A 10,885-nucleotide genomic window follows, 5' to 3' on the forward strand; every position below is an offset into this window, starting at 1 on the left:
AGAATTAAACAATTTTTCAAATCTTTTTGTGTAATGAGATTTGTAATCAGAAATGAAGACAATTTCTGATGCATCATGGAGCTTTAAGCATGCGTCTCAGTACAATGTTCTGATAAGTTAAAAGTTTTCTAATGGTGGATGGTAATGCAGCCGTTAGTAGCACAGACGTAAAGTAGTTTAGATCTAATAATTTGCTTATAAAGCAGAATTTTATTTTACACACTCAATTTTTCTTCTATTAATGGTTTTAGAGCATTTAGAGTTATATTACAAGCTACCTCCTTGACCCATATATTCTCTAATCAAGATAGAGGATACACTCTTCTGTCAAAAGTTTAACCTAAATATTTATCTATTTCCATATTATTGACTTTTATTTTTCTTGGATTTTGATTACTACGTATTGTAATGAACACCTTTGGACGTGACTTATTATCTTATCAATACGCAGGTATTAATTGTTTATAATAGAATTAGCATTTTTGTCAGCATATATAATGCAAGTGTCGTTAGCAAACTGCAAGATTGTGTTCATAGCTTCCAAAGCCCTCCCTCAAAGATGCTTTCGTCGATCCCTTTCTTCATATCGATGCCTATAGCAAAGAACATAACATCAATAGGATAAAATCTAAAAAGTGGGCTAACAACCCTCCACACTGATGCAGTGTACTTTTCGAGATCAACATTGCATTGCCACAAAGCTCTGAACAGGCCCCTGCCTAATATCTTCTAGAAACAATAGGAGATATTTTTTCCTATGTAGAAAGAACGATCCTAGCTCAATTGACATGACATCAGAATATAGCCATGTATTAAACAGTTGTTTGCACACACAAATTTGAGTCCAATCGATCTTTAAATCTCTGACTTGTTCCAGATTGGCTTCAATTCAAATCCCACTCATCCCTTAATCCATTTCTGCTTTTAAACAGTTTCTTCCGCTCTCACATTATCATTACTCATCTATATTCTAACTCGGGTATATGTTTTCGTAAATCCTTTCATTGTATCTGTTTTATAGATCCTGGTAGACTATAATAATAAGTTTTAAATATATTTAATGGTCCATTTTTTTATTATATTTTGAAACATTTGCAAATATTAATTGAATTAACAATTTTTTTATTTTCTAGCGTTTATCAGAGTATCGATCATGGCGGCAGGTTAAAATCGAAATAAAAGGCGATATATTAAAAATATATCCGAGTCGAACATCGAAATCAGATAATAATGTAAATAATATATTCTATTGTACATCAAAAAAATTTTATATTTACATTTTTATTATTTACAGCTGATAGAACTCGATATTAAAAATTTTAAAATCTTCGATGAGTCTATAGATAAAAAGAAGTATATGTTTCGTATGCAATCAAAACCTGTGCATTTAGCTACTTTGGGTAATGACTTAAGCATAGATGAGAGTCCGGACAAACTCACATCAACCAAAGCACAAATGGAACAACAGCAATATACCGAAATTCTATTCAAAACGAAAAGTCAAACTGAAATGAGACGAATCTTTGGCTTACTACAATGGAAAAATAGTTTAATATATGATGAAAATGTATGTAAAAATCGCAATTAAAAAATTAAAAAAAAATAAATATATTAAATGAATTCTTATATTTTAAAGGATCTTCATGGCAAGCAACTAGCTGAGCCACAAAAGACAGCGGCTACTGCTAGTATGCCAACTGCAACATACTGTGATGATAACGTACAACAACCAGAATATTCTCCTTTAAGCTCAACGTCACGCAGTGAAGTGGAAGTAATAGACTCTATTTCACCAGTAATGAAAACGCGCAAATCATCTTCAAATAAAAATGTACCCGATAAAGATTTGGGCTCACCAAAATCAAAAAATTGGAAAGATTTACTCTTTAGAAGAGGTGGTCATAGTGCAGATATATCGCCTTCAAATCTAGCATCTACATCGAAAACAACTGGCTCAATTGGAGTTCCACTTAAGACGTGCCCAATGGTAATAATAAATAAATATAATTTAAATTTACAAAAATATCTTATAAAATTTTACAGTCCAAGAGCAACGAATTTGTTCCGAATATTGTAGAGGTCTGTACAAATATTGTGGAAACTAAGGGTTTAGGAGTTGTTGGTATTTATCGTATACCTGGCAATAAGGCAGCTATTTCAGAACTATCTGAACAAGTAAATAAAAACGACTTCTCCTGGGATCGTTGCAATACAGATGTTAGGTGGGAGGACGTTAATGTCGTATCAAGCTTGTTGAAATTGTTTATACGCAGCCTACCAGACGCTTTGCTACCAAGTTCCTTTTACAATAACTTCATAGAGGCCGATAAAAAAACTGGATTACTCCGCTTGAAAGAGCTAAAAGACTTACTTGAATCACTACCGCGTTATTCGTATGAAACAATGAAACATTTGATACGACATTTAAATCGAGTAAGTAAAAATTGTGATGTAAATTTAATGGAACCAAAGAACTTGGCCATTATATTTGGTCCGTCAATAATACGCACACCGAATGAAACTCTCGAAATAGCTGTTAAAGACATGAAGCACCAATGTCGCATTGTAGAATTGCTAGTAACTCAAGTAAGAAAAACAAACTTGTTCATTTAAAAAAAATATATTAAACAAACATTCATTTAATTTAGTACGAGTACTTTTTCGAGAGTGGTACCACACCAGATATAGCAGACGTCAGTGGCAATACACCAGCGACAATATCAACTGGTTCATTATCAATTGGACAACAGTCACAAGAGGACCAAACAAATATGCTCCTGCACAACGTTTCAAAAATAGAGCGATTAACAGAGCGTGAAACTTCACGAACATCTCGTTTTATTCCACAACTGAGACGACGTACACATAGTAAACGCAGTGCAGTCAGCTCGGACACATATTCTGGCGAAAGTGTATTGGTAAGCGATAAATCTAAAACATTCCATACATCCAAAACCACCACCAATACCCAAACGATCATTTGCACATCCACACCTAACATCTCCACCAACACAAACCAAAAGCACACCATAAACACCTATCGACAACGTCGCAAAGCAGTGCCCACCATTTATGATTTTGGGCTAACATTGCGTCTACATTTTCAGTCATTGGAATACTCTAAAAATGCACAAACGACCAGCAGCAGTTCAACAAATGTTAACACTGCCTCATCAAGCAGCAGCAGCTCAACAAATACCACTAGTATAACGACTAAAAAGAAGGAACGCACCTTTTTGGGCCATAGCTCACGTACTCATCATCGTAAGGCCAGTTTGGATGAGAAGGATTCAGGCAGCGGTAGTGGCAGTGGCGGAAGTATAAGCAAAGAGAAACAACGAAGTAGTGTGGATATTTCCATTTTGCTTACCGACGATGAGTCAAGCAACAGTCGTATCAGTGATACAGGTATTAGAAATGTTATTCATTATATTATTTTATATATAATTTATATATTTTATAAAAATAAATATATTTATTTCTAGGTTCTATGTCACTAACAACAATAACTGACACATTAGACTCGAAACTACGAAATCTGCGAAGTGGTTCTGAGTCAAATGATGAAAATGGTTCACCAGAATTTCCAAAAAATCGGCGACACACTTTTGGACAACCTTTACATTTACACTCTGAAAACATTCCCTATGCCGATGAGTCTCCTGAAAGACATTTTCACAACTCCTGCCCGTTAGATGCACCAAACACACTTATGTTAAGCAGATCCTGTACTGCTACAAATACAATTAGTTCAAAACATGCAATCGAAAGTATCAAGGAAAAGGAACTGCGACCTCCACTGACCAATATAACAGCTTATAAAAGCAATAAGTTACAGCATTCAGCAACAGCACCTATCCATACAAATAATGGAGGTAGTTGTGCGATACCTCCACCAACTGCGGCATCCACCCCTACAGCAGTAGTCACAGTTAAAACGACTACTGCAATTGGTACTCAAAGTGGAAATACTGTAGCCCGCAACTCAAGCATAAATAAGAATATACGTTTCTCTTCATCTGTATACGAGCAAGTGGCTTCTGAGGATGATTCTGAGGGTTCAACTACTAGCGATCCTAAAGAATCACTTGTCATAACATCGCCCTCTTTTTTTCAAGATCGATACAATAAAAAAAGACGTGATCATCGACTTTTTCGTTCTGCCTCATTCAATTGCCGTAATTACTCCACAAGACATGGGGGAGGAGGTGGAGGAAGTGGAGGAATTGGCACACCAGTGTCAACATTAACTAAAGATGAAAAGACTGATATGAACTTAACAAAAAAGCGACAGATACAAAATAAACAAAATCGTTCTATTAAAAGGCGTCACACGGTAGGTGGGCCACATGATTACTCTGCATCAAACGGTGGTAATTCAATGAGCGGAAGTAATTGCAATCATCACTGCAAGAGTAATAATGGTACGGTTACGACAACAGTGCTCAGACGTATACCAATTCCAAGTGCAAACGGAAACATAGCCAATAATAATAATAACAATAACGCACAACAAAGCGATGGTAGCAATGGAAATGGCAGTGCAGGTACCACAGTTTCTGTAGCTGGTGGTGCAGGTGAACATGTTCTTGAAGTAGGCATACGTATTAAAAATATAAATCGGGGTCGATATTGAAAGCAAATTTTTGATAATTATATTAAAAACAAAATCAAGCTAAAATTAAAAGCGAAAGCATAGAGAAAAGTGCTCGCTGACTTATTGTTACAGATAATAGAGGATTCCTGATTCAAAAAAAAAAAGAAACTAGACGTGCCCAGACAGGATTGTTACTTCTTTTAATTTGAATGAAGAGTAATAATATAAAATTATATAAAGCTTTAACAAATAATTAATATATACCCCATTTAATAAAATTCGGTGCATTGAACTCATGTAATTATGTATGGTCAAATTAGAAGAGGGACTGGAGTTTTAATGAGATGAATAAAAATATAAACAAATAATTAATTTTAATTAACACCAATTAATTTTAAGCCGCGAATATGTATTCTTTTCTTTCAAATAGTTTTTGTTGTGCAATATAATTAGATTAGCAACAGAAATGTTTGAAAACGAAGTTGAAACGAATATATATGTTTATATATATAATTATATAGCAAATAGCAAACAGCAAACAAATTGTAAATCTAAACGCACGCATTTAGTATTGTAGAATTAGTAACAAATAATTAAAATTATTTAAAAAGAAAAAGAAGAACATTTTTTGAAACCAAAAATTAAGAACATTTTGGCCACGCCAAGACACGAACTTATAAAATTCATATACGTTTGTTAAAACGATTAACTTAATATGAAGTTATAAGTAAAACGATATAAGGATAAAGTAAAAATTATTTTTATATTGTACATACGAAAAAAGTATATGAAAATGTGTCAGAAAAAAATCAAATGAAGTATAATAATGGATAAAAATTGTAAAAACTATGAGAAGTAACTATTTTACTATTTTATTTTATAAATTTTTTATTGTATAACAAAATAATTATACAAACACGCAAAGTTTTTAAATTTGTGTTTATTTTTAAGCAAGTTTTTTTAATTTTTAATAATTATTATTGTTATATATGTATAATTTTAGGAATATTTTGTATAGAAAAAAATTTATTTTTTCCACTTAAACATGAAAAGTGTTTATTTTTAATAAAAATGCCTTATTTTTTAGCATTTGTTGAGAGAGTTTAGAAAAGTGCTTGATTTTTTAAATCATTTTTGTATGAGCGATTAATTTTGTAAGCTAAAATAACATATTAAAATATTAATATTTTATCAATTTAGTATATATATTGTATATAACAAACATGTTTTTGTATTTTTAAAACAAATGCAAGCATGCAAAAATAAATTTATTTATATGCATACAAAAGTAAAATGCATCAAAAATTGTATTAAAGCAAATATATGATAAAATTATATATAAAAATGTAGGTATATGAAATTAAGTTTTATGTACCTATGTATATATAAATATATATACGTAGTAATTATATATACAAGATGTATGTTCAATAGTTATTTTCTGTAAAAATATAAAAAGCAATTTAAGAAAAAAGGAAAAAAAAACAAAACAGTAAAACAAAAAACAGATTTAAAGTACACTTCGTATAAATACTGCAAATAAAATACACATAAATTTTAAATTAAAATTTTGATTTTTGTTTATAAACAAACGAATATGTTTTAAAACATTCAACTGATAAATGTAAAAAGCTATATAGTTATCAGTTATACTATGGATAATATAAATAGCACCAAGACAACATATATGTTGTTATATATGAAGGAAAAATACTCAATTGTTTAATAATTTTTGTTTTATATGTTATATATTAAAAGGTTAAATTTATTTTTTGTTTTAATATATAAAAGACATTTTTCTCCATAATATTGTCAAGCTAAAATATTTTAATTTATTTCCAAATATTAACATTATTAACAGATGATATTAGCACATTTGGTTTTTACAGTTTGGAATTTGGTCCGGTGCCAGTAATCTTATAGATTATTTGGTGTGCATAATCATAATGTGGATTACAACCCGCACGCACACGTTTGAGCCAGGCTCTAATTTTTGGATACTTGATCCGTACATCATAGTCAGCCATTCCTTTAAATTAATTTAAAATTAATTTTATAATCGCTTTTAGTTAAATTTTTCGTATGTGATTTATTGTTGAGTGGTCTTTCTTAATGGAATGGACTAGAATATTGTTCATTTAAATACTATTATAAACTTACTTGTCTGTTCGATTTCACAGGCAGCGAAAATGTCGGCAACAGTTAATTTATTACTAGTCAAAAAATCAGTTTTTTCCAACCAAACGTTTTCTATAATATCCAAATTTTGTTCCATATGGCCACGTAGAGTTTCAATTTTTTGTGGTGATGGCTTTACACCGCTCAATAGAGGCTGTAGCCAAATTGTGCGGAAATACAAAGCACAAGTAACGCGCAAGGTTATGTGCTGCCATTCAAGAAACTCATCCACACGTGATTGTTCAACAAAATACTTAGGATACAAATGTTCTGGAATTTTTCCTTTGGCACTTAAATATCTGAAAACGGTTTACATTTTACTTATTAAACGTAACTGTAATTTATACAAAAGCTGTTTTATAAGTCGATGAATATCACACTAAATATGTTTTAAATATTTTTGTAATATTTTTATTTAGAAGCTAACATATGTTAAAATTAGCTTAAGTTAAAATTTTTACTCCGACATGGGAACCTATTTTATTTGGACAATTGTCCAAACCACACGCAAAAGTTTTGGTGAGTTCGCAAAAAAGGAAAAACATGACGGACAGACGAAGCAGTCACTCTGCTAACCGATATTAATTACTCGGATATTAGTGTAACACTAGCAACGGCCGAACAGGGAAGTAAACAAAAATATCTAAGTATAGTTCAAGAAATTTGGACATAAAATTTCTATCAGCTGTCAATATTACCCTGGTCCAAACTAGAAAAGGAATGTACTCAGCTGTACACTATGTTATTGGTGCTAATAGATCACTGCGTATTAGGAAGACATGCTATGATACTAGGTCTAACCTATAATGACTTTTATCAGTGTTGTGGATGATGATATTCCTCTTCATGTGTCAATATCCATCGTTAGTCAGGCGAAGATTTAAAGTTTTTGGGGCTTAACAGAGCTGCCATCCTACAAAATCAGGTAGTTAGCCAAGTTTATAGACTTATCAGATTGATTCACTTTCAGTTAAATATGAGAGTCATGTCTTTAAGCGTTATCTGTGAGCGATCCTTTTGGACAACGCTGATCTGTGGTATCACAACGGGCCATTATTTGAACTCAAGTGGGTTTGTAGCATAAGACTCCCTCTCTAACTTAATATGTGTATTTGTTATCATCAATATATTAAAACAAAATTTGATCCTATTCTTCAGAATGTTTTTTTTGGTTTTTATGAAACTTTAAACTAGAAAAATGACTAGGTGTCATTTCAATTAATTTTGAACGTTTCTTCTACAATAAATAAATATCTGGGAAATGTTGAAGAAATGTATTTTCTACGAGTTATAAGAAAAATGGACTATTGTTGCAGCAAGTGTATTAAACTCAACAGGGTCTATGTCGAAAAATAAACTTAACAGTAAACAAAAATTAACTTCCTTTCATTTATCACTGACTTATCAAACAGCTCTATTATATATAGTATACTACCTTAGTACGGCAATACTTTCTGCTAATTTAAAACCGTCATCGTTAATGCAAGGTACCCTTTGGAAGCGATTAACGTCGTTTTTGAATTCCTCTGTTAGGTGTTCACCTGAGATAAGTATAATAAATAAATATTATGCGATTTAATATGTAAACAAATTGTACGTATAAACAATATAACTTTATGGTTTAAATAAATATTTAATGATTTTGAAGTAGTTTTTATAGATAGTTTCGTTTTCCAACGCAAAGTGCAAAATCCATTGGGTTTAACGAAAATAGCGATAAAATTCTGTTTATGCATTGATTAGATTAAAGTCGGTGCTATGAGATGAGAATCGGATTTCAAACATACCATTTCGTAGTGCCACTGGGCAGTCTTCAAATTGTGTATCACTCATTTTCAAAATAATGAGCAGGGCTCGTGAAGGCTGTGACAATAGATCATAGTAATATTTTAGAGTCATTTTGACCTTTGGCGTGGTGGGTAATGGTTCTGAAAAATAATATTTAAATAATATTAGTTAATATATTGACTCGTTATAATGAAAGAAATGATCGTAGCGTATGATATTACTATGACTTTGTGTAAAAATAATTATTATTTATTATTTATCTCTATAGAGTGAATATGTTTATTTTGTTATTAATTTTAAACGCACTAGAACTCTTTATTTGGTAATCAGTGAACAATAGGTTAAGTAAGTTGAGAGTAGGTTGAGGTAGTTTTACTCTTAACTTAACTCTTGATTTGTCATTGTGCGTTCGCCAACAACATTCTTGCGCTTAGACATTGACCCCACATAGAAGATAAATAACAACCATTCAGATATGTGGAATTAAAAAAAAAAATAACTATTTTTTATAAATAATACTTCAACTGTAAACAAAAATAAGTATTTCATATCAATTTTAAAATGAAAAAAATATTAGGTTACTCTATGAAAATTACTCTTTAAAATCACCTCACAACTGGAAGTTTAAGGCCGTTAATATATAGAAGGAATGTTTTTAAATAAAAAAAATATGATTTTAATGATTTATTTAATAATTTGAGTAGTTTCATTTAATATAAATTAAATCATAAGTAATTTTTAAAATAAAACGTACCACGAAAACTAGCGAAAGTATATCTTCCTCAATCGAACGTTCGCACCTATTAACCGACAAGTGAGTACTGAGTACTGAATTGAGGCGTTCAAAACTTTTTAGGCAAGCAGGTCGTATGATTTTTAATTATAAAAAAAGAGAAAAACGTTATGTTTTTAATAGAATTTTGTGAAAAAACTTGTTTGTAGTTCTATTAATTAAAAAAAAAATATATAATTTTCTCAATTGAAAGAGCTTTAGTCTTTCTCTTCACAAAAATAAAATTATGTTTTGATTAAATTTTACAGACTAAAGTTCAAAATTATTTGATTTACTCTTAAACTGTTTTTATTAATTAATATTTAAATTAAATAAAATAACTATTAATAAATATATTTTTTTAACAAAGTGTATTTAATATCAAGCTGAAAAAATAAAATGTAAATGATTATACATTTTTTAATACTTAGGCCCATTATACCACTTAATAATTTTAATTATAAAATCAAGAAACCTCTTGAATATAATTGCAAAGGGAAAGTCATATTAATATTTATTTAATATTAATTAATATTCTATTAATTACTAAATACCGCAAAACAATTTATACAATACAATTAAAAAATTCTAATAATTATGATACGCGTTTGATATATAAACGTCACCCAGTAAGAGTATATCTGTATATATCTGACAATATTATTGACAATTAAATGTAGTCAGACTTAAAGTAACTAATCCGCAATTCAGTTTCGTCTGTATGCTTAGATTTCTTTTGATCCAGAAAGAAAGACTTTATATAACATTTCCTTAAAAATCCATTCCAATTATATTCGTTAAATCGTCCGAAATTGATTATTGTATCCTTAACGGGCACGTAGCCAGTTTAAGGTGCTGAAGCTGTTCCTGAAATGAATCGAAGGCTACATTTATACATATAAGAGCTGTCTTTCAAATCTTGAAAACCAAGGGTTTGATCAGTGAATGTGGTACTATTGTTTTTCGAAGTATTCTCCATGATGATCAATACATTTTTGCATTTAACAGAACCACTGTTCGAAACAGTTTTACTTTTCTAAAGTTGGTATCACCAAAAACAGGGTTTTGAATGCCTTAAAAACGTAGTTGGGATAACCCATAAATTCGAATTCCTGGAAACAAATCATTGTGTACCACTCAGAATTGACCGTTCACGTTGTTTAACTGGTATGGTTGCGAAATGACCATTTTTTTTGAAAAAAAAAGCGACCATTTGTTTCGTTTTGTACCGCCTGCGGACAACTTTTCGGGTATTGGTAGTTTTGGAAGACGCAAACAGTGAATTACTGTTTTGTTTCGAGCTCATACACGTGTATCCATGATTTGTCATTTATCACAATGTTGTAGACGTGTTTTTTCAGCATTTCCTTGCACCAATCAACACTTTTAGCTTCTTTTAGAGATTGTCAAATTATAACGGGAACAAATCATTCTGAAAGCTTAATACCTATGTAAAATTAAATGTATGCTAATACCATTAATTTGCAAGGACACCTTGCATGTGACATGCTGATCCATCTTTATTATTTCTCACACTGCATCGATGTTTT

General features: G+C 30.8%; 2 protein-coding genes across 4 annotated transcripts in view; one reads left to right on the top strand and one right to left on the bottom strand.

Moving 5' to 3' along the window:
• The window catches only part of LOC119669188 (rho GTPase-activating protein 21-A), a 186,605-nt gene extending 181,211 nt beyond the window's left edge, over positions 1–5,394 (top strand). For 2 of the 3 annotated variants that reach the window (XM_038078995.1, XM_038078998.1), the window contains 6 exons: positions 1,134–1,232; positions 1,295–1,567; positions 1,637–1,987; positions 2,044–2,586; positions 2,649–3,408; positions 3,486–5,394. In XM_038078995.1, the coding sequence (XP_037934923.1) occupies positions 1,134–1,232; positions 1,295–1,567; positions 1,637–1,987; positions 2,044–2,586; positions 2,649–3,408; positions 3,486–4,636 (3,177 nt within the window). In that variant the 3' untranslated portion in view covers positions 4,637–5,394. The remainder of the gene's footprint in view (positions 1–1,133; positions 1,233–1,294; positions 1,568–1,636; positions 1,988–2,043; positions 2,587–2,648; positions 3,409–3,485) is intronic. The other variant, XM_038078996.1, reaches the window with a different exon arrangement.
• A 1,028-nt stretch (positions 5,395–6,422) lies between these two features.
• On the bottom strand, positions 6,423–9,416 carry LOC119667256 (glutathione S-transferase theta-1). The gene is made up of 5 exons (XM_038076548.1): positions 9,318–9,416; positions 8,563–8,703; positions 8,211–8,316; positions 6,758–7,074; positions 6,423–6,626 (listed from the first exon to the last, which is right to left on the bottom strand). Exons 2-5 carry the CDS (start codon positions 8,672–8,674, stop codon positions 6,481–6,483), a joined length of 681 nt encoding a protein of 226 aa, XP_037932476.1. The 5' UTR covers positions 8,675–8,703; positions 9,318–9,416; the 3' UTR covers positions 6,423–6,480.
• Positions 9,417–10,885: the final 1,469 nt, after the last annotated feature.

Source organism: Teleopsis dalmanni, chromosome 1, assembly GCF_002237135.1.
Source record: "Teleopsis dalmanni isolate 2A chromosome 1, ASM223713v2, whole genome shotgun sequence".
In the NCBI taxonomy this organism is placed as follows: Eukaryota; Metazoa; Arthropoda; class Insecta; order Diptera; family Diopsidae; genus Teleopsis; species Teleopsis dalmanni.

Coding starts and splice junctions, on each gene's coding strand:
- LOC119667256 (XM_038076548.1), bottom strand. CDS start 8,674: ATGACTCTAAAATATTACTATGATCTATTGTCACAGCCTTCACGAGCC. Junction 8,317..8,562: donor CCCAGTGGCACTACGAAATG/GTATGTTTGAAA, acceptor TACTTATCTCAG/GTGAACACCTAACAGAGGAA. Junction 6,627..6,757: donor CTGTGAAATCGAACAGACAA/GTAAGTTTATAA, acceptor ATTAATTTAAAG/GAATGGCTGACTATGATGTA.